At 44.6% G+C, this 24,373-nt stretch overlaps 1 protein-coding gene across 1 annotated transcript in view; it reads left to right on the top strand.

Moving 5' to 3' along the window:
* LOC145348889 (stromelysin-2-like) overlaps positions 1-22,708 on the top strand; it is a 43,961-nt gene extending 21,253 nt beyond the window's left edge. The window contains exons 6-10 of the mRNA XM_080196933.1: positions 3,190-3,364; positions 5,196-5,329; positions 17,505-17,661; positions 17,766-17,866; positions 21,824-22,708. Coding sequence (XP_080053059.1) covers positions 3,190-3,364; positions 5,196-5,329; positions 17,505-17,661; positions 17,766-17,866; positions 21,824-21,921 — 665 coding nt within the window. The 3' untranslated portion in view covers positions 21,922-22,708. The remainder of the gene's footprint in view (positions 1-3,189; positions 3,365-5,195; positions 5,330-17,504; positions 17,662-17,765; positions 17,867-21,823) is intronic.
* Positions 22,709-24,373: the final 1,665 nt, after the last annotated feature.

Raw genomic sequence — 24,373 nt, forward strand, 5'->3', positions numbered from 1 at the left:
ACAAAGTGTTCGGGAAACTTCCTCCCTTCCTGATGCATCACAGTGTCCAAAGCTGTGAAGCAGTTTGGGAATTTGGAAACAAAGTTCCTTGAGCTGCAGCCATTTACCGTATTACAGACGGTCCTCGACTTTACACCATTTGAGATACAGTGAACGGCATTTAGTGGGCAGAACTTTACGTCCGCACTCACCCCAAAACTGAAAAACTGCGCCCAAAGTCAACGGATCTTTGCATGGTCACCCCCACCCCCTGCCCATTACCATCCCTGTGGTGGGCAGGATAGGAAAATTCCCCCCAATACGTTTACAAATTGACACCCCGACAGCGATTCTCACATTGCAACCCACAACTTTTCAGTTGGCTCGCGGTGGGAGACGCGTGTCTCCAGCCTTGAACAGGGATTTGCATGTGCGCCAGGAATGCATGCACATCTCCCAGAGCAGGCAAACAGTTGCCGGTCAGACCACACTGGAAATCGATGGGGAGGCAGGTCCCGATTGAATCTCCTACCCCGCCAGGAGTACTTCATTTCAGCGGGATTTTGACTAGCTCCCCATTTTCATGGAATTGGCGGGATACCCCACCGGAATGAAGGGGGGTAATCAGGGCCCCCCATGGAGTTGGGTGGTGGGGCGGAGGTGGTGCCCCCTGGTCATGGGCACCCTCACAGTGCCAGCCTGTGCCCCCAGCACCGCCCAAGGGGCAAAGTGCCCATGCCCAAGGGGCACCTTTGCACTGCCCGCCAGACATTGGGCAGTGCCAAGGGGGTTGGACATATTGTGAGTGGAGCCTAGGGGCAATCAGTGGGAGTGAGGGTCCCACTGCCACTCTGCATTGGGATCGGTCTGGGTTGGAGATAGGGCAGTGATTGGGGCAGGCTGGGGGATGGTCTGCCGGGGGACACCTACCCCTGGGGGGAGGGGTCTGACCCCAAGAGGGTCAGTGGGGGCAGTGTGAGGGAGTGGGGCCTGGATATCGGGATGCTCCGGGACAGGGGAGTCAGGGCTGGCCTGGAATTGCTATGGGGGCCATGATTGGGCCCTGGGTGGGGGTGCTGGAGGGTCAGCACTGTGGGGGCCCCAGACTGGCCAGCAATTGGGCTGGCCAGCAAACGGGAGGTTGACATGCACAGAGCTCCAGAACTGTCAAACTCCAGTGCGAATAAGCCCCACCCCCCTGGAGATTCCCAAATGGGACCTCTTCAGTGCACAGAGTGTGGAGATTCAGGTGAGAAGTTGAACTGATAAAACAGCCGGGGTTGGAACAGTTCTCCCACCAATTCAACACTTTTGGGAGAATCGCAGCCTCCATTTCAACCTCACAATGCTGGTTTCTACTTTCCCACACCATGTCACCCATTGATGTTCTGCATTCCCCATCTCAATGACCTGACAAGTCAAATTATTGTTATGAGGTGGAAACAAGCCATTTTTTTTTTGGCACAAACATCACACTTTTAAAGCATTTAAACACTTACGTTGCATGTAAAATAAGTGCTGAGATTCACGTCAGTTCCAGGTTAAACAACTGACAGTGATCAATGGTACATTATATCCCCTACACTAACCGAGGAACTTGTACTAAGGTGTGCAGCATTAACAGTCACCTCAGTGATCTAACAGCACATGGGTTGAGAGCATTTAACATTGCTGGGCATTCCATGAGTGATTTCCAGCCTTGGTTCGGGAACAATCCGCCATTTATATCATTGTTCCGATGGGAAAAGTGGTCCTAATTACAATGCTGTTTTCAGGAACCAATACTTTCGTAAGCAGAAGAACGGTCTGATTGACTGGCAAAACACGTCACCTGACCTGCCATTTTTGCTGTCTTTAATTTATCTCACTTTAAAATATAAGTCAATGATTATTGATCGTGTGGCCTGTAGTCTATAAGTTTTATACATTACTTCTACCTCCCCTTTACTATTTAGAATAACTGTCCCAGTTTAGAGAAAGAAACATTAAATCTCACCAATTAGTCAACAATGTGCTTGTATTTAATGCATCTAGACATCAGTTTCCAGATCTCACTGTGTTCCCCTCCCACTCTTAGACCATTTCCTGCACTGTAAAAGACCAGAGCAACGCCTTTTTCCTCACTCACTGAATTCCCATGATCAGCACTCTGCTAAAGATGTACTATGTTGTGTCAGCACCAATGATTCTTGTTCCATTCATGAGGATAAACACTCCATAATTATGCCAGTTGGAATTCCAAAGCCCAGATTAAGGCCCTGCTGTCTATGGAACCAGTTTTAAATAGCTGCCTAATTAACTAATTGTGCAACACCACCAGCAGGCAGTTTGTTTACTGCTCAAACTGAAATAAACTACAAGTTAATATTCATGTTAAGGTGAATGCTAAAAGCAACATGACAAGCCTTTAGAAAGAAATCAATCTTTAAAGCATTGAATTTGTTCACTCCCCATGTTCCTGACTTGGGTACACTGCGGAGTGGCCTCTGTGCTATTTATCAAACTCCAATTTGGAAATTACATCAGCAGCAGTTACGCCCTCAGACAGCACATTTGACATTCCAACCATTTGTTGCATAAAGTAGGTTTTCCCCATGCTCCAATTTATTCTTTTGTCACTCATCATAAACCAATGACTTCGAGTTCTTGACCCTTTTTTTTCTCTTTTAATTCACAGGTTTTAAGTCAGTCTGCCTTGTTGTCCGACAAGGGGCATACACGCGATGGGTCATACTTGGGCTGCTCTTGAATGTTCGAGATTGGCCTAGTGCTTCACGTCGTTAGTGTGTGCTTAAACTGGACTAGATGCTGGGCAACATGACAACTCAGTGACTATCACTGTTTGCTGTGCAGACACATGGATTTGGGCCAGTGTCTGTGGGAGTTTGCGCATTCTCCCCGTGCTTGCGTGGGTTTTCTCCGGGTGCTCCGGTTTCCTCCCACACCCCAAAGATGGGCTACTAGGCTGATTGGAAGTAATAAATTGTCCCTAAATTAGTTTCCCTCAATGTGGATTGCCATAAAACATTGGATAAGGGTCATGGGTGGAGGGGGGGGCTGGTAATGTTAAAATGGCGGTGAGGGCTCGTTGGGCCAAAGGGCCTGTTTCCCGGGCTGTTTTTGTTCTTTGTTCTTTGTTTCCTTACATATTTGACCTGATGCCTTTCAGCCTTTCATTTCGTACTATTTCTAATCAATTCTTAAATTCAGGACCCCCAGTTATGACAACCCAACCACCAGATCAGACTCCAACACAAACGTCAGACCACAATTCAACGCAAACACCTGACCAAATTCCAACTGAGGAACCATCAATCTGCGACCCAGATATGTTCATGGATGCTGCTGTTAAAATAAACCAATCCATTTTTTACTTCAAAAATGGGTAAGTAACATATTTGTTCCATCTCCTGTTTAGCTTAACACTATTTATTCTATGCTCATTTGACTGAAAAGCAAATTCAGTTGGGCAGCTTTTAGTCACCCATAGTAAACAACACTGTTTTGTCTTTCTAACCAGCAAGACGTTTTTGTGGGCCCAGGCCTCATTTTCCTCATGCCCGCAAGAAGTATATGTCATGCAGATCCACCCCCTCCCCCACCTCCCCCGGGGCTGCAGCTTGATTTTTGGTGGATGGGACATTGTCTGCTTCCCAAGCTGCATTGGCCAATAACAGGAGCTGGGAGAAGGGAATGTCACTCCTGCTCCTGACCCCAGCGAAAGGAGTTAGACACTTCCCCTCCAAATGAGGACTGAAACATTAACATGGATTGTCTGTGCAGGAGTGTGGCTGAGTTCCTCCAGCCTTTTTTCTTTTCATCTGAGACATTTCCTGAGCCCATTTTATGAGCAACTGCTGTCAATCCCTTCAAAAACCACTAGTTGAAGCACTCACCCTTGGAACAGATGAGCAAAGCATTATCAGCAGATGTAGAGATTGCAGACGGGGACCTTTAAGACCCTGAATTGTATAATTAAATAAAGCGCCAACTGAAACCCTGACCACTGTAATGAAGCACCAGGAATGAGTGGCTTTAGAGCAGGATTGCGTTGGGAATTACAATGGTCTGATTTCAGTGGGGGGGGGACGCGGCCACCTCACTCTTTCCATCCCTTGAACTTACAGTCAATCTGTGAGGGTTAATAACACATCTGGCCTTCATATTAGACAAAGTATAGTTGACAAGAGTGCAAGTAATGACTCGCAAACAAACACAAGCAATGCAAAATGTTTGCTGTGAAGAATTGATTTGCTAAAAATACAGTAACTCAGCATTTGCAAGGAAGGTCTACAACTGTCGAACGGTTTAAACCCAAAGTGTTAATTTGTTTTAAACCTTCGGATTCTAATGGACCTGCTGTTCATTTCCGGCAGTTTGGGGTTTTTTTTTGCTCAGGTTGTTTATAGTTGAAGTTTCTTTCTTTTTATTCAGAATGTAGTTTCTGCAATCAGCTTTTTTTAAATGGGATTATTGAGAAGTAAATTAGATTTCTTATCTGCAATAGAGTTAGTTCTGGGGGAAGATTTCCATTTGCAGCAACATCAAAAATACATTACAAAGATATTCTGCTCTGAAAACAACCGTCAATTCCATCACAAATTGTGCTCAATATTGCTCCAGTTTGCAGAAATGTTCTTTTTGCTCAAGTTTCCACTCAAACACATGAACTGACTGTGAAATAATTTTGTAAAATACACAGAATCATTTGCTTGGTGTCCAGTGGTCATTTTAAGACTGAAAATTTAATCATTTTAAACAGCAATTATTAGTGTCCTCATACCTAAAACAAGCTGAATGTCAAGACCTTTTCCAAAGTGTCGTATTAAACTTGGGGCTAGTTTGTTGACAGTGCTGACTTCCTCTGTGAGGCTTTTAAATAATTGTATTATTGTAACACCGGATGGAAACTTGGCTTTCACTGGACAAAATTTGCATTTGACATTCCTCAATCTTTTGGGCTGGTTTGTTCAATTTCAGGTGAATTGTGCTCGAAGAAAAACAGTGCCACATACTGGAAACTCTTCACCAAGTTACAACCTTGCTACACAAAGCAGGCACAGTAAGCCTTCCCCCATAATGAGATATTAAAACATTTTGAAGTCATGCCTGATGATGTACTGGTGGCTGAGAATTCCAACCATCAACATATTTGTAATAGATTGTGTCATCAAATCAGGATAATCGCTGATGTGATATTGTTCATTGTTGTATAGGTTCTATAGAAATGCACGATCTTCAGACGTAATCACAGTCAACAACACTTGGCCAAGTATTGTGTCAAATATTGATGCTGCTATTCAATATCACAGGAACGACCAAAGGACAAATGATGTTGCCTTTTTTACAGGTTACTGATTTCGTTTCTGATTGTTTTTAAAATTTTTTTTTGGAATGAGTCTATTATTGTGGGGGATGGGGAGGTGCTGGAGATGAGATGTCATTTATGTGAAGCAAGCAGTGAGTAGCATGAACCAAGCAGACATTTCCAGATATTCACAACACACTTGATCCCTGAGCGTGCTAACAGATTTTTGCAATAAATGTTGCATTTCAACTTGTGTTTTTATTCCAGGCGGATTTGACCCAATATTTATTCATAATTCAAAGTTATTAAGTTAAAACTATCTGATAATTAGCATTTTAAAACACTAAGTTCCAATTTGCTGTGTTATCTATATTTCTTAATTTATATTATTATATGATTCAACACTTTAACTCACAAATGACTTGGAATGATTGCGAGTAGACTATAGTCTACAAAGATTTATATGTCGACTCTAGGTCAACGAGTGTGATTTTTCAACAGAAAGCATACAGTTCACATAGTTAAAGATGTTTATTTTTGGAGATCATGTGGCGCAGTGTTAGACCAGAAACTTTATGTTCAAGTCCAACACCAGGACTTGTTGGCCACAGAAGGAACATATATAATGCAATTTAATGCACTAATAATCCACTCAGGATTCCTTCCACAACTTCCCCACTATTCCACAAGGGGAAGAACTGGCTGGGATTCTCCGAAAAAAATTCTAAGTGCCAAATTTGTGTAAAAACTGGGGTAAAACCTGTTATTTTTTTCCAGCAGCATGTTCAAAATGAATCTCCCACACCCTGTGCATGGCAGAGTGCCCTAGCCTGACTCACAATAAAGATCAGTGGGTGAGGCCTATCCCAGCTGGAGAGATTGGCAGCATAGCACTGAGCGGGCCACTGCGCATGCGCCAATCTGTCAGTGCCAAGATTGGTGGCCAGCGCCACAACCCTACATTCTGTCCCTCTGACCACGCCCCCTAGCTTCCATTGGCTGGACCCCTGGATGCCTCCTGGCCAGCCCAGCCTCACCCCAGCCTCAATCTCTGCCCCCCACCCTACCCCGCAGTCCTGATCTTCTTCCCCCCCCGTCACTGTCCAGCACACCGCCCCCCCCACCCCCCACCACCCCTACAGCCCTGACCCATGGTCTCCAGCAGGCACTGCCAAACTGGCAATGCCCAAAAGGCAGCCCCTTTGCCACCGGCTTCCTAGAGGCCCCCTTGGTGCCCCCCCCCCCCCCTTCACTCCAGCAGCTGCCTGTTAGTGGGGAGCTTTTGGGGCCCCGGCTAGAGTGAAACACTCCTGGTGGGGGTGCTGAGAGGCTAGCAGGCCCGGAGACTCCAGTCCCAGGTCACTAATGAGATTGAAGTGAGCATCTAGATAATTTACACAGCTCTGCGCTGATTTCTGGTGCAGAGCTGACAGCACTGGAAATTCAAAGGCTGGAGACTCACAGAGGCCAAGGGGTTCAGTGGGAAGCCTGCTAAACAGCCTCTGCTGGAGTCTCCCAGTCACTGCGCAGTGGGAGAATCACCCCAGTGTGTGTGTGTGTGAAAATGCACTTTAAATGTAGTTTTTAATCTAAGTGCAGAAGGTTGGGAAATATATTTATTTCTGACCTTCATATAAAACTGATATAGAAACTCAATAATTCCTGGGTACTTAATATAAATGTTTGATTTGCCATCTACTAAACTGTTGGGCACATAATACAGTAACATTGGCGTGGCCATGCTAAATTGACCTTTAGTGTCAGGGGAATTAACAGGGTAAATATGTGGAGTTACGGAGATTGGGCCTGGGTGGGATTGTTGTCAGTGCAGACTTGATGGGCTGAATGGCCTCCTCCTGCACTGTAGGGATTTATGATTCTATGATATTTCAAATATTGTCAACACAATTTTATTCTATGTTTCTGTGCCAATACTGAAGGCCAATCAGTGTGTTTGGGTTGGATTTTACATTCTCAATTTGAGCGTTCTACCCCTACCAGCTGACAAGAGATTTGGTGTGGTGACATTGGTGAGCACCCCACTGTCATTGTGCCAGTCTTCGAAAGTATGGAAGCTGTCTGCCTGCCCTTTTGAATAGTTCATTAACACATTGTGAATTAAGCCACAATCTTCCGTGATTTTTCATCGCTCACTGCATTTCTTCAGGAGTTCGACTGGAAATGTTTGGGAGTCTTTTACATCAGCTGAACTAAGGTAGTACAGGGGTGATAGCTAATGCCTGGCAGTGGGACCATGGTTGGATGTACCTGTAGATTTTGCTGAGGCAATGTTGTTTAATGGCATTTCTAAAATCCTTGCTGTGCCTTCAGCAAAAAGTAAAGACTGATTTTGAGAACAGAACTCCTTTACAATTGCATTCTTGACCTACTTCCTGTTTGTGGCATTGCCCCTCTATCACATGACATCCCAGGCTATAGTGTTGATTTGGTGTGAAGGCCTTCCTTGCAGCACTGTTCCTCAGAACCCACAAATTAAGCATCCACACCGAGGTATGATACAAGTCCATTGTGAACATAGATACAACCAAACTTCACCACTATGGCCCATATCCTCTGATCGCCATATAGTCAGAGACAGGATGTAATGCAGACAATGTGCTATGGGACCGCATGGAAGCCACGACACAGTAACTCTGTGGAGTTTGAACTTCTGTTGGACAACTTCCTTGATCCTTATGAGCATCCAATAGCTTTCCAGCTCTGAGTTGAGGTCAGAGACTTAGCAAGGTTCTGACTTACCAGAATGGTTGGCCAGGAAACGAAAGACAGGAAAAGATCCCGACTGGGATTTTCCCAGAAAGATAAAAATATTGTAGCGGGTGTAAACAATGCTGTTCAGCCAGCCAGCTGCGGTGAAGAATGTTTACATCGGATCATGCACTTCAGATTATTCATCCACAGGGGATATATTGCTGGTGGGCGGGCAGTCTCTGATCCTTCCACTGTGAACATAGCACTCTTACACTCAGGGAGCCATATTTACCCAAAGGAAATAACAGTGAAATGGGGAAATAAGAATCCTGGTCTGAAGTGTTTCTTTGGTCTAGTCAGCATCCACATTCTCTGCAGCTTAGGACAGTTCCTGAGAAGATGGCATCCAAAGGCAAGAAGGATACATCTCCCAGATTTATCGACACCTCCCTGGTGTTCCTCTTGGACACAGTCAAGGTCTGCCGCAAAGTCTGCCATGCCCGCTCTGACTGCACGACTTCCAGAAAGGTGGAAAATTGGGTTTGGGAGGTGGTTACAGTGGTGGTCGGCGCCAGTGTTCTGCAGAAGAGGTCAGCCACCCAAGGGCAGCAAGATGATGAATGATCTCTTCCGTTCCACCAGCGTAACTCAACCATCTCATCATTCACTACTCACACACTCACACAAAAGAGAGGGTCAGAGACATCAATAGCCAATGAAACTACCAGCCAAGATCTTATATCTGAATCTGCCAGGGAGAGCGTTAGCCGCTCCGCCGAGTCTCCGACAGGACAGAGCAGTATTAAAGTTAGCCAGGAACAGAGCACCTGAGCCTCAGGTAAATGGCCTGCAAAGAACAAACTAAAATCAGCAACAAACCAGTATTAAGATGATTTCTTGAGGTAAAGTTTTGTCAGTTCTGCTGATGCAAATCAAGACACAAAGTCCACGTGCGTTATGTGAAAATACTGGCAAATCAGAGTTTAAAACCCTCTCAGGATGACAAAGACATCTCCCAGCCCTGTCCCGGCTACCTGGGGTGCTTCAATGGCCTCCGCTCCCATGGTGAGGTCATCATGTCTAGTTGCTGTTGGTGGGGACCATATGTGATTTTACCAGTGAGCATCTTGACTGGTGAGCAGGTAAGGGCAAGTGAGCCCAGACGATAGCATGCGGGACTCACCATGAATATTGAAATTAGCTTTGTGCCCTTTCTGGGTGTGACATTGATTCTGCTGGCAAAACACTGAAGGTAACATTGCGAGAGGCAGAAAACCGGGCGGGATCCTGATCTTTCACCTCTCGGAATATCTTACCGCTCACCCCAACAATTGGCCAGTGTGACGAGCCAATAAGATCACCACCAATGTCGCTGAATTGGTGACATTGCTGGGAATTTAGAAGTACAACTTGTTTTTAGGTTAAAGTTAGCAGGGGATTTCTCAATGAAACTGGATGAAAGTACTGACGTTACAGATTGCGCAGCCTTGTTAGTTTATGTTAGGAACGTTCCATTCGATTTTGGCACAATGAAATTTTTGAGCATGTGTTGTGCTGCTTTACATTATTGAGCAGTGTGACTGGTGCACAGATCTCTGAAGCATTGAATAGCTGTGTGGCTGCAAAGTGCGGACTCGACTGGGTTAATAGCAATGGAATCATAAGTGACAGGGCAGCCAACGTGACTGGGAAAAAGAGCCGAGTTATAATAAGGATTAAGAAAGCAGCTGGTTGGGACATTGTCTGGAATCATTGCTTCATTCACCGTGAGGCATTGGCATCAGCAGGAATTCCATCCAATATTGAAGTGGTGTTGAAAGGAATTGTGAAACTTGTGAACTTCATTGGACGCAGTGCCTTCAATACCAGGCTTCCCAGGGCTGTGTTCCAAAACGGGCACCAAGCACACACATATTTATTGTTCCACACAGAGGCACATTGGCCGTCAAGGGGTCAGGGGCTTGGCAGAGTTTACGAACTGAAATATGAAATCCACGCTTTCCTTCTTGAGAAATTGTCCTCTCTGGCTGGTTCATTTGGTGATGAAAGCTGAATTTTAACTCTGTCTTACCTTGCAGACATCTTCTCGATTCTAAACGCACAATTCCAAATTGCAAGGAGAGAATGATGACTGCTTTCAGCACCGGGAACAGATAGGTGCTTTCCAGAAGTTATTGAAAGTTTGGCAAGTGCGAGTAAAAAGCCTACACATTCCCCACACTGCTCTGGCATATTGAGAAATAGAGTGTCAGCAAGGAAATTGTCATTTGACTGACAATCATATTCAGTCACATCCGGCTACGCAAACAACAGTTTCTGCTGCTACTTTCCAGAGAAGTTTGACATTTTGAAAGAAAAGAGGTGAGTTTGAGAGGGCAGAATCAGTTATTAACTTACAGCTGATTCCAAATGAGGAGAAGGAGCTGCTGTATCTGACTGTGACAACACGCTAAAAACACACCACAAGACATGAGGTTGTCACCATTCTGGATTAGCATCTCTCTGGAGTATCCAGCGCCAAGTAAAACTCACGCCTTGTTGCTGTTGTTATTGGCAGATCCCACAGAGTTCTGTAGTGGAGACCTGGAGGGAGCCACTCGTGTCAAATTTGAGCATTGTAATTACTTGCACTGCCACTGGGTGTCCTCCCATTCCTTGTGCTGCAAAACCCTCCAGAATTGGCAAATGGGAGTCAGCAGATCTGCTGATATATACAGGTGTTGGTGACACCAGTTCGTGCTCATCTGCATGTGCAGATGTGACACCGATACTCTCAGGGTCCAGTGAGACACCTACAAATGACCGCTCTCTGAGAATCATCCTCTGCATCCAGAAGAGGACATTCAGCCCCGTGGCTTTGATGGTTTGGTGAGCAAGGTATCTCCTTTGCATTGTCTTCTCCCTCTCCTGCCCATATACAATAATACAGGCAGCACTAACACCAGGCTCCATCTTCCTGAGGGCATCTTCATTGCAGTTTCAAATAGAGAGTTGCAAGAGCCAGCATCCATTAATAAAGGTTCACTTTTGGTTAGGGAAATGTCTGTGACTCCAGGCCCAAGGCCTCTCTGCACAGCCGGACACTCCTAATCCATGAAGTTATGTCCAGTGCAGGGTGAGCATGAAAATTCACCACAATCCCCCTGGATACCCAACACAACCGAGTGCCGAAAGCTTCGATCTGGTGACCGAATGTTGCGCTTTCAGCTGAGGCACTGGGATCATCAGGACCTGCCCTTCAAGACTGCACAGTTTGGTCTGATCATGAGGGTGAAATTCAGTATGCACATTACATTAATTCATTTGAGTAACTGAGTGGGCCTAGAGGCTTCATCACTTAGAGTGCCCCATGGCCATCTTTCCAAGAGGGTTCTCTAATGATGGAAACAGTAAGCACAGTAAGGTGAGTCCTGATGAAGGAGCAGTGCTCCAAATAAACCTATTGGATTTTAACTTGGTGTTGTGAGACTTCTTACTGTGCCAATCCCAGAACATCATGGCCACTATCAACACCACAAATCATCGGATCAAAATGAAGAGGATCTCCAAGAAGATTGTGCATATCGACACAGGCATCAGGTTTCTACAAAGATACACTCACCTGATGAAGGAGCAGCACTCTGAAAGCTCGTGATTCCAAATAAACCTGTTGGACTTTAACCTGGTGTTGTGAGACTTCTGATTTGTAATGATGCATTTTCGGAGTATTCATTAGAATACTCTAGTCCATGGTTACTGCCGAAGTGAGGACTCCACCCTCTGGGTGATTACCCATTCTCAGTCCAAATTGGTCCCCCAAACCAAGTGACCCTCTTCTGCTGTGTTGCTCTTAAAGGCACAATGAGTACAAAACACCACACTACTCCCCCTTTAACTCCTTTCTACAATCTTCATTAACTAACTTATTCAATGCTAAATTCGAACTAAACATTATACCCATGAGTTGAACAATTATAACTCAAGTCTTTGAGAGTTTTTCTGTTTTGTATAGAGAGTTGCAATCCTGTAGCCTGAGATACTTACACAGGATCAACATTAACAGGAATTCCAATAATGGCTCCCTCTTCTGGCAACACCAGGTTAAAGTCCAACAGGTTTATTTGGTAGCACAAACCACAAGCTTTCAGAGTGCTGCCCCTTCATTAAGTGAGTGGGAGTTCTGTTCACAAACAGGGCATATAAAGACACAGACTCAATTTACAAAATAATGGTTGGAATGCAAATCTTTACAGGTAATCAAGTCTTAAAGCTGCAGACAATGTGAGTGGCGAGGGGGTTAAACACAGGTTAAAGAGGTGTGTATTGTCTCCAGGCAGGACAGTTAGTGGGATTTTACATGACAGAGTCGCTGAGCAGAGACTGATAGCCAAGTTTTGCACCTATAAGGTCAGCCTCAACTGGGATCATGTCACATTATCTGTAATCCCCACGATTTGCCTGGCTTGCAAAATCTGTGGCGTTGTGAGACTTTTTACTGTTTCACTCCAGTCTAACGCCAGCATCTCCACATCATCCCTCTCTGACACAGGCAGGTCATTACTACTTGTTTCCACGGAGACATCAGTTATGTCAAGTACTTCAGTGCTTATGGGTTGAAAACATTTCTTGATGACAACACTGACTACTCGAGCATCTCTTCACTCAAGTGGTCCACGTGATTACAAATGATCCATCCCTCCATGTCTACTTGGTAAAACGAGTCCAGTCTCAGGGACAATGGCGGGAATTCTCCCATTCCGCCCACCACTGGAATCTTAGCGGGCGGGTTGCAGAGGATATGAAATACCACTGACGGTCAGCAGGAATGTCCAGCTTCTAGACCAGCATGACCAGAAAAATCTGCCCGATAATTCCAGGATCTAACTTGTTTAACTACTAAAGTTTCATATTATAACACCATGTCATATTATGTACTTAACATGGGTTTTTTATGTTGCAATGGTGATGGTTCATTGATGAGATCTTGAGGATTGTGTGTTTAAGCATAAACACTTTTATTGGTAGACTTTAACTATGGACAGTTACAAATATGGACTTTGCAGTTTTTTCCACAATCTTGGTCTTCATGTGTGAAGGAATGGTCATCGTACTCTGCTTCTGGTACTGAGGTCATGTGATAACCTTTCTTCTCTTTCCAGAATTTCAGTTCAGCATCTTTCTCACTGACCATTTCATCATATTGGTTCTTGCACCTTTCCATTCACGTGATCATTTCAGTAATCTTGTTCAGTTTCTTTCTGTGTCTGGATTCCTGATTCTGCTGTCAACTCCAATGTTTACTTTGAAGTGTTTAATTTTTTTTGTTCGTTCCGAGGGAATCCTTCATATTCTTATTGGACAAATATATTTCACAAATGGAACCTTCATTTCTACGTGTCTTAACTTCAGCCAAATCCTTACAACTTCACCATTGGTCAGGTCTGTTTCTGACAATGTGTTGACTTGTTTCCATTCTGCAATTCTCTTGTTGCCTTCCTTGTGCATCTCTTGTTGACTTCCTTCTGGAGTCTTTCAGTGCCTCTTTCTGGGCCTTCTACTGCCTCCAATTTGAGGTCTTCTTTTGCCCTCTCTTTGAGGTCTTTATTGTCTCTCCTTTTGAGGTCTACTGGTGCCTCCTCTGAGGTCTTCAGTTGCCTTTTCCTTGAGATCATTGTGCCCTATGAACCATTTTTGAGTTGTCCTGTATCTGGGAACTTCTCCAATTTTCCTGTCATTTCTCCTTCTTGTGGCCGTTGCTTTAAGTGCATTACCACTTTAAATTCATTATCTCTTTAAATATTTAAGACTGTCTTTTTTTTAATTAGCTATCAGAAGCTATAAGTTGTCCCTGTCTTTCCTGTGCCTCTGGAGTTTTAGCACAAGCCAAGCTGCTCTTTTCTTTGCACTTTTTAAATGTCACTTTTACTGATAGAATTTGATTTGATTTGATTTTTTACTGCAAGGTAGATCCATTCAAAAGTCTGACAGCAGCAGGGAAGAAGCTGTTCTTGAGTCAGTTTGTACATGTCCTCAGACTTCTGCATCTTTTCCTGATGGAAGAAAGTGGAAGAGAGTATGTTCAGGATACGTAGTAGGCTCCTTAATTATGCTGGCTGCATTTCTGAGGCAGTGGGAAGTGTAGACAGAGTCAATGGATGGGAGGCCGGTTTGAGTGATAGGCTAGGTTTCATTCACAACTCTTTGCAGTTTCTTGCAGTCTTGGATAGAGCAGAACTACTGTAATACAACCAGAAAGAATGCTTTCTATGTTGTACCTGTAAAAGTTGGTGAGGGTTATTGCCGACATGCCAAATTTCCTTAGTCTTCTGAGAAAGTAAAGACATTGGTGGGCTTTCTTAACTATAGCATCGGCATGGGGGAATCAGGACAAGTTGTTGATGACCTGAAGAGCTTACAACTTGAAACTCTGGAACATTTCTATTTTGTCCTCATTGATGTAGAAAGGGACATGTTCTCCATTACATTCCCTGAAGTCGATGACAATCTCCTTCATTTCGTTGACATTCAGGGACATTATTGTTGTCGCACCAGTTCACCAGATTCTCTATCTCATTCCTGTACTCTGTCTCATCATTGTTTGAGATCCGACCCATTACGGTGGTGTCATTAGCAAATTTGAAAATCGAATTGGAGGGGAAACTCTTTTAGCAATCTCTGCAGTTTATATGCAGCAGGCGACGGTGCAGAGGGACCTCGGGGTCCTTGTGCATGAGTCGCAAAAACCCAGCCTGCAGGTGCAGCAGGTGGTCAGGAAGGCGAATGGGATGCTGGCCTTCATAGCGAGGGGGATTGAATATAAAAGTAGGGAGGTCTTGCTGCAGCTGTATAGGGCATTGGTGAGGCCGCAGCTGGAGTACTGTGTGCAGTTTTGGGCGCCGCACCTGCGCAAGGATATTTTGGCCTTGGAGGGAGTGCAGAGGAGGTTTACTAGGCTGATACCGGAGTTGAGGGGGTTGAGCTATGAGGAGAGGCTGAATAAACTAGGCTTGTACTCGTTAGAGTTTAGAAGAATGAGGGGAGATCTCATTGAGACGTATAAGATGATGAATGGGATGGATAGGATAGAGGTGGAAAGACTCTTCCCGCTCAAAAAAGACAGTAGGACTAGGGGGCACAGCCTCAAGATAAAGGGGGGGCGGTTCAGAACGGAGTTGAGGAGGAACTTCTTCACTCAAAGGGTGGTGAATCTCTGGAATTCTCTGCCCGTTGAAGTGGTGGAGGCTGCCTCGCTAAATATTTTTAAGAAGCGGGTTGATGGGTTTTTGATAAGAGAGGGGATTAAGGGTTATGGGGAAAGGGCGGGAAAGTGGAACTGAGCCACGACAGATCAGCCATGATCTTATTGAATGGCGGGGCAGGCTCGAAGGGCCAGATGGCCTACTTCTGCTCCTATTTCTTATGTTCTTATGTTCTTATGTATCCTGTTTTCCTCTCTTCTTTTTGATGTGTCGGTGCCTTCAGTCAGTTTCAGTGAAAGATCCAACATGGTTCATTTGGGGGCCATTGTTTTATTTAAAAACTTTTTAACTTCTTCCCTTTCCAAACAGGTTGACAACTTCTCTTCCAAAAACTTTGGAGCTTCTCTGTTTGAAGCCAGCACTTTATCCCTTGTGCAATGCCAGAGGGCCCAGGCTGATGCTGCCATGCTGAGAATGCCCAGGTGGCACCCCCACCCCCAGTGTCCAACCCTCTGGGGGGCCTCGCTTGCTTCCCCTTCACTCCAGGCTGCCAGCTCCCTGCAAGTGGGGAGCTACTGTAAACCCTGCTAGAGTGAACCACTTCTAGAGAGGAATGGGGGGGGCGTCAGGGTACAGAGGGGGAAAGGCTAGCAGGCCCAGAGATTTCAGTCCTGAGCCTGCTAATGATACTTGAATTATATGGAAATTGCCCCCTGCATTTCGATTGCAGATCCGCACCAATTTCTGGCACAGAGCTGATGGTGCCGGATAGCTGGTGTTGAGTGATGTGCTCAGGGCGGAACGCCCAGCGCGAATTGTGCAAAGTTGTTGGTGCTTAAATCTCCCGGCTCACTGCGCTACAATATTAGTGCAGCGGAGTGGGAGAATTGCCTTGCATGTCTCTGCTTGGGAAACTGGACTCCTTTGATCCTGCTTTGGAGGGCTAGGCCCAATATGCATTAGATTTTTAGGGCTGATTACATTGTGGCAGATGAAAAGCAGAGTGTCATTCTTCCGACTGCTTGCGGACCGTGAACATTCGCAGCTAAACTTTCTCGGAGGCACCAGATACCAAAACCTTCCAGGAATTGGCAGTCCAATGAGGGAATACTCTGATCCTAAGCCGCCTCTGATCCTGAGAAGGCACAAGTCTTACTCGGCACTCCGGGAGACGGGGTGTCTGTTATGGGTTTCCTCACAAGATTGAGACGACTGGAAGAAGCATGCAAATTCGGGTTAACACTTAATGAGTTGCGAAGATGTTTGATGTGTGGGATCCATAGTGTAACTTTCCAAAAACACCTGTACTTCTAGCAGGCGCTGCAGCTGGCCTTATTGTTGGAAAATCCTGCAAGTGGGGCATATGAGTTGCGAGGTATCCTGATGGAAGTGGACACCTACGCCAATTCGACTGAGTTCGGAGGCCACCACTTGAGCACAGGTGATTACGTAGTCTCCCTCAGGAAATATTTTGGCCTTGGAGGGAGTGCAGAGGAGGTTTACTAGGCTGATGCCGGAGTTGAGGGGGTTGAGCTATGAGGAGAGGCTGAATAAATTAGGCTTGTACTCGTTAGAGTTTAGAAGAATGAGGGGAGATCTCATTGAGACGTATAAGATGATGAATGGGATGGATAGGATAGAGGTGGAGAGACTCTTCCCGCTCAGAAAGGACAGTAGGACTAGAGGGCGCAGCCTCAAGATAAAGGGGGGGCGGTTTAGAACGGAGTTGAGGAGGAACTTCTTCACTCAAAGGGTGGTGAATCTCTGGAATTCTCTGCCCGTTGAAGTGGTGGAGGCTACCTCGCTAAATATTTTTAAAACGCGGGTTGATGGGTTTTTGATAAGAGAGGGGATTAAGGGTTATGGGGAGAGGGCGGGAATGTGGAACTGAGCCACGACAGATCAGCCATGATCTTGTTGAATGGTGGGGCAGGCTCGAAGGGCTGGTTGGCCTACTCCTGCTCCTATTTCTTATGTTCTTATATTCAGACAGAAGGAAACCCAGGTTGGCCCACAGTACAGCCTCAAAGCAAAGCCAAACTTTGATCAGACAGTCAACAATCTCTTCAGAATCCCATAGATTATCTAAGAAGCTTTGGGACATTTGAACTCTCTCCTTACCAGAAACACAGAAGCTGGTGTTGTGAAATGAGGATGTTTGTCCTCCCACTCAATTTCCATTCTTAAACCGCTGAGAAATGTAAAATCCCGCCCTCTGGTGTCCCAATATTGGACAGCTTTGTAAACAGTACTTTGATATAAAACTGAATGACAGTCAGGCCAATAATTATGCGATTATTCTTTGAAAAAAACTGTTCACCTTGCAGGATCTCAATACTGGCTTTACACTGGGAATGTTCTGAGATCAGGATATCCAAGGCCTATCTCAGATTTTGGTTTTCCGAGCGGTGTAACTAAAATAGATGCCGCAATGCAAGTTGAAAGGAATTGGATAATATTCTTTGCGGGAGATCAGTTCTGGAGGTATGTGCTGTCATAACCTTTATGAAGTTTGACCCAGCATCTGATGCTTTTGTGCTCATGTGTTGAAAATCATAACCTACTGAGCCATATACTTTTTTATTTAGGTATAATGTACATGAAAATGAAATGAGTAGCAGAAGTCCAAGCTTAATAGCAAACATCTTTAAAAACATTTCAACTGTGGATGCAGCTGTTGAGCATCATGGTGAGTGTCCACTTTGCAGAGAAAGATAAATTATTGTTTTCTAACAGCAGCACAAGTGAAATAATAAAATCAATGTGTAAAATATGCCAGTGAAATTTAATGCAGATGTTCTTAATGAAGTGGATTCCTTTATATTAATAACACAAGGACTGTTTGTTACACTGAATCCATATTTATAGGAACATGGATTATGGAATCTGGGATAAAGAGAAAATTTAATATTTATCACTGGAATATCAGGATTGGCAGTCATTTCTCTGATCTCTGCTCCATTAAAGCAAGGCTTCCATTGGGAGAATCTCCCCAAAATTTGTCACCATTTTCTATTTTCTTGAATAATTTACACTTTGCGGAGTACTGGTGATTTTCTGGTATCTGCCCATAATATAAGATTGGTGAACTTTGCACCATTTCCATTCTGTCACAATTCAAATGTGTCACATTCACATTGTAGTGACACTATTCATAGAGAGATATTAACCGATTCTTCAAAAGTACAAAATACCACAGGGCGGACAAATGATAGGAATGGTTCCAACACTGATTGGTGGGGGAGTCATAAAGTCTCTCTGATTCCTACATGGCCATTCCTGCACAAGTGAAATGTTGAAAGTCAGCCTGAATGTTGGGCCTCATGGTTGCCATGATGATTGACATCTGGGCCCAGTGTTGCCCCAGTGGCCAGTGACAGGAGGAGACGCAAGGCTGACAGACTTTTCTGTGCCTGGGGGCTCCTTTGAGATATTGACCAATCTCAGCAGTCTCCTAGGAGGTGGACATGTGCCACTGGTACAAAATAGAAGTTTATTCAGCTTTCAACTGTTTGCTCGAAGGGCCAGATGGCCTACTCCTGCTCCTATTTCTTATGTTATGTTCTTATGTTCTTATGATTTCGGAGTTGACAAGTGACAGTTACCACTGTAATGAGTTTGTTTTTCCTCAGATAACTTAGTTTAATATATTTATATGCTTAGTGTTAGTGGAACAAAGAGTCACTGAACTGAAATCTTCATGCATTCAGTGTGCTTGTTTTGTGTTATATTCATTTACCTCCCATCCCATTTTACACTCCAGTGGCTTTCTTTAATGGAAAAAAATGGCCACTTGCCCCACTTATTTCCCACAAGGTATAAGGTAAAAATGGGGCCAAAATCCCCTAAAAATGGAAATCTGCCCACTGTTGACATAACAACAAGATATGACAGGCTTAAGAAATAATAATAAGCAGAAGGATAAGTTATTTTTGTATGTTTTCACTTCCCCACTGGAGATTAGCCAATGTGATAATGGGAAATCTTGCATGTGGCAACCCTTTCATTCACCACATGATTTCCCATGTCATGCTTCTTACCATCAATTGTGTAAATGTCAATCATTTAGCGCTTCAACTCAATAGGGTTAGTCTGAACACTTCTGTTTCAGAAATAGTAGCAAAGTGTATGATTCAGTTCTGTAACTTGCATGCGTGTAACCGTGGTTAATTGATGGAGCTGACAGAATCTGCAGGACTCTGCGCATTGATTCGGATTCCCAGCTACAATTATAACATGACTGTTATTTCAGTTTTGTCATGGGAAGGATTCATCCTGCTGCTGCTTGAGCCCAAGAATTTTAATCTGGCTCAGTGTTAAATATTGATATTTTCGGGGAGTTGCCTGAAACGTAAACCATCAAAATGGTGACTGCATGATATTTGCTGCTTTTGTCTCTACCTGACGAAATGGAAAAGTTGACGTAAATTGTTCTGAATTATTTTACATATTCATGCTCCACATGTTGTGCTTAGATATGAATCCTAAAAATGTCAGCTCCTGAACTGTGAGCACCCAGCCCAATCAGGTCAAATTTACATTGCTTCCCATTCTCGAAATGGGATTAAGCGCACTAGACGGCTCTATTCTCCCTCCACAGACGCTGTCAGGTCTGCTGAGATTTTCCAGCATTTTCTGTTTTAGTTTTAGATTCCAGCTCTTGCAGTATTTTGCCTTTACATCGAACTGTTAGAAAAGAAACAAAAATCTCTCCAATCCTGATTACACATATTGCTGAGAGCATTAACACTATCTGTCCAATTCCTTCATTGAAGAAAAATGAATTGAAAATTTTCTGAGGCACGATCTGGGCATTAATTTGAGGTGCTGGTGCTCTCCAGCACCGACTTTGCTGAATTTTATAGGATCACTGCAAAAGCTGTAGATTTAACCTGGGGCATTTTCATATCCAAAAGGTCATCTCCAGTGCCCACCTGTTCCATTCTGTCAGGGTTCTGAGTCTCCCTAACCCCTAGGAGACCGCAAAATGAGCATAAAGCAGCCATAAAGCTCCACCCATACCCTCCGGAGAAGAAAACACCAGCTCCCCATGAATGGGGAACAGTTGTGTTGGCCTGGCCTGTGAAACTGAAGGCCATTGAGGCCCCCCAGGAAGTCTAAAGGCAAGGGGAGGTGCCCTTTAGGCAGTGCTAGCCTGGCAGTGCCACGCTGGCACCTGGCACCTTGGTGCTGCTAGCCTGGCAATCAGGCATTGCCCACGAGGCACCTTGGGCATTGCCGACCGGACAGTGCCAAGTGGTGGGGCCTATTGCACGGGACCTATGGGGGCAGAGCTTGAAGGGGCAGGCATAGGGGCCATTCTGCAGATGTGATCAGAACGGAGAAGGCCTGCTGCCACACTTCAGGCAATCCGATCAGGCGACAGGGAGGGAGGGGGTCCCGCTGCCACTCTGTAATGGGATGGGGGAGGGCCCATTATGCGTGGCAATGGGAGATGGTGGGTGTTCAGGGTTTGGGATCGGCCATCACAATTGTGGGGAGGGGGTGGTGGCTGTGTTGAGACTGCCTGCAGCAGCAGGGACCTAACAACTCTCTCACTTTCTGTCAGACTCCTACTTTTGGAATTGTGCAGGTACAGCATCAGAAGTCTGCACATGTACAATAGCTCCCTCTACAGTTGCTAACATGCATCTGCAGACACAGAGATCTGTGCCTGTGCCATAGCTCCCTCTGCACGCTGGCTGGCGTATTAAGTAAGAAGTCTCAGAACACCAGGTTAGAGTCCAACCAGTTTATTTGATTGTAATCCCACAAGCTTTCGGAAATGGTGTTCCTTCATCAGGTATGTGGAAGGTTCTTTGAGCACTTTGAAGTGGAAGCACTTTGAAATAAGAACATAAGAAGTAGGAGAAGGTGTCGGCCATTCAGCCCCTCAAACCTGTTCCGCCATTCAATGCAATCATAGCTGATCTCATTCACAGCCTCCTCTCTATCTTCCTGCCCACTTCCCAAAACCCTTCATCTTGCTACTAATTAAAAACCTATTTAATCTTGTTCAGTGAATTCTGGGGTAGAGAATTCCACAGTTTCACAATGTTTTGTGTGAAGGAACTCCCCCTCATTTCTGTTTAAATCTGCCTCCGCATAGCCTAAAGCTATGGCCTCTCATTTCAGAATGCCCAACAAGGGGAAACATCCTCTTTACCTCTACCCTGTCAATCCCCTTTAGCATCTTAATTAGAGATATATGGTAAAAAGTGTTTTGTATATAAATGCAAGTCTATCGTTCTATGACACTTGCTTCCCTGGTCTGGCAATACCCATGGCACCCATTTGGCACCATTTTGCTGACTATTACATTTGATCTTTCATGGAATGCCAGTTTTGGACCAGACTCCAATCTTCTCTGATCTAGAAATGCAGGGATCCCAACATCAGGAATCCTTGCCCCTTCTTCCATCTTCGCCCCCTTGGTATCTTTGTTCTTGTAAAAAACAGCCAGATGTTCTGCCCATTATAAGGCTGACTGTAAGTTCCTAGAGCCAGCAGGAACCTGGCATCTGTCCGATTCCGAGATGTCCCAGCACCCTACTAGAGTTACAGCATAAATCTCATTGAACGCACAAGGAAATATAGTTTCCATGTTTGAAGCAAATAATAAATAAACTTTTCTTTCAATTGACAGGGTTTTTCTACCTCACAAGTGGACCTTCTGTGTACAAATACCAGGGTACTCAATTCATAAAATCTTCCAGACCAAATGGGTGGATGAATTGTACATAAATAAATGTGGCTTGCCACCATATCACCAACTCATGGAGAATGATGTTCATCAAGGATGGGCATGTTACAATCGATATAAGACAAAATAAACTATTCAGTCAAGCTTAATCATTAACTCTTTCATAATATAGTTGTTGCTTTTAATCTCAAATCAATTAATCAATTGATTTAATTGCTTAATTTATTGGAACAAGGCCACTATGGCATTTAATCTTTAAAATACATTTTAGCATATATTCTGCTCTGCATATATTTTTTCTAATTAAAAACAGAAAATGCTGGATAAACCCAGCTGGTCTGGTAGCATCTGATGGGAGAGAGAAACAGAGTTAACATTTCCAGTCCATATGACTCTCCTACAGAACTGAAAAGGGATAGAAATGTGATGAATGATCATGCCTGCATCTGAAGTTCACAAATTTTACCTTTAGTAAATTTAGTTAATTTTTACCCCTTTCCTGATCCACTGCCTACCGCTGTAACACATTTAATACGTTTGACTCATTTAATCCCAACCCATTGTTTAAAAGGTACGCGTTAAAAAACATGTAAAAATTCGGCAATGTCTTAACAGCATTGCTTGCCATCAATGTGATGACCAAGGCTGCTTATTTGAGCAGCATTGCATGGTGCTCGCAGTGATGAGTCAGGGTTTGAGTCAGAAGTTTTTTTTACATAAGCGCCAGAATTTTATGTTGCTCGGGTGAGTGGAAACATGTGAAATCTCGCAAGAAGAAGTTGTGCAAGCATTGGAAGCAGACCCGCCGACAACCAAGTGGGCGTTTAGACAGTTAAGGGAATTTTAAGCGGTCTGTCTGTTATTACAGTTGGCAGGTGGATCAGTTGACCAGGGGATTAGCTGCAACCTCGATCCAGGGCGGGATGAAATGTCAGGACTGAAATAAAATTTAAGAAGGTGTTGGGGAATGAGACTTGTTTTTGGTTGGTCTACTTAGACACACTGCTGCTTTTTTTTCCACCCAAATTTACTATTCACGGGTCAGCAGCTCTCTGAGAATGTTCCACAGTGGCTGTCCCCCTAAGGGTGCACATTAGAAGCAGCAGCCTGCCCCCACCCTCTTCCCACTCCCTTCATTCCCACCCTCACCAAAACCACCTCTCCCATTCCCACCCTCTTCCCATTCCCACTCTCTCCTCATTCCCATTTTCTCACTGTTCCTGCCATGTCCCCATTCCCATTCTCTCCCCATTTCTGCCCTCCTCATTCCCATTCTCTCCCCATTCCTGCCCTCCCCATTCCCATTCTCTCACCATTCGCATCCTCTCCATTCCCGCCCTCTCCAGCAGCCTGCACCCTCTTCCCATTCCATCTCTCCATTGCCACCCTATCCCCCATCCCATCCTCTCCAGCAGCCTGCACCATCCCATTCCTACTGTCCCCAGCTGTCTTTCGCACATAAATTGCACGTTCACTGGGCTGTTCACAGCCTCCCCCAGGCCCGTCTAGTGCACTGTCTCGGAAAGGGGGAATTTCAGGCTAATATCTTGATTTAATTCCAGCCAGTGATGAAATTTCAATTTTTCAGTTAAGTTTTGACATGTGGCAGCATAAATAACCTCGACAGCAATGCCAGATACTTTGGGGAAATTTTACTGACAATGGGGCCCAAAACCCAGTCAGCTGCCTTTGTTTCATCTCAACCTTGAGCTAACTGTCAATTTGATGTAGCCTTAGATATTCTCCTGTTCTTTTATTGAACATTCATTGTGCATGGGGATTGCAGCAAAAATTGTGAAAAGATAACAGACCCAGTTGGTTGCATTTCCCATCAAAGTAAAGCTTTGATAATTTCTTTGTCGGTGCACTGAGATTTTATGATCCTTTCATGGGATATGGGCATCGTTCACTTATTGTGTGAAAGTCATGGATATTTAGGGAAAAAAATCAGTGCTGTTTATCTCCATAAACAAGCCTAATATCTCCTTCATGTGAGAGAAAGTAGGACAAATATTTATGAGAGGTTTTGGGAATCCATTGTCAGAGTAAGGGATGAGTCCCGAGCCTGAACTTGCTGGCAGCTGAAGTCATGAGGTGATTTTCCCACAGACAGCCTCCGAATTTGCTGCCCATGGGCCCACTGCCCAATTAAGGCTAGTAGGCAGCTTCCTGGTGCTGTTGGTTCAAGCACAGGGCTAGCAACTCAGTGCCAGTGTGGTAAGATGTAAATTTGGGAACATGATCCTTCACATTCGCCTGGGAGAGTTGAAGACACTACATTGAGAATCTTGTACTGCAGAATTCTTACTGTCCTGTAATCCATCCCTCAGGATACAGTCTACAGGAAATACACTGAGCAGACCATCAATGAACGCTTTGACTCAGTAAAATCAGAGTTCAATGTTCAAAAACTGGAAAACAAAATTAACTGTGGCACAGAGAGAAAGTCATTTCTCGGGCTGAGAATGAACTTTCTCTGGCATATAAAATGGC

This window comes from Carcharhinus amblyrhynchos, chromosome 10 (genome assembly GCF_965287045.1).
Source record: "Carcharhinus amblyrhynchos chromosome 10, sCarAmb.v2.hapA, whole genome shotgun sequence".
Classification (NCBI taxonomy): Eukaryota; Metazoa; Chordata; class Chondrichthyes; order Carcharhiniformes; family Carcharhinidae; genus Carcharhinus; species Carcharhinus amblyrhynchos.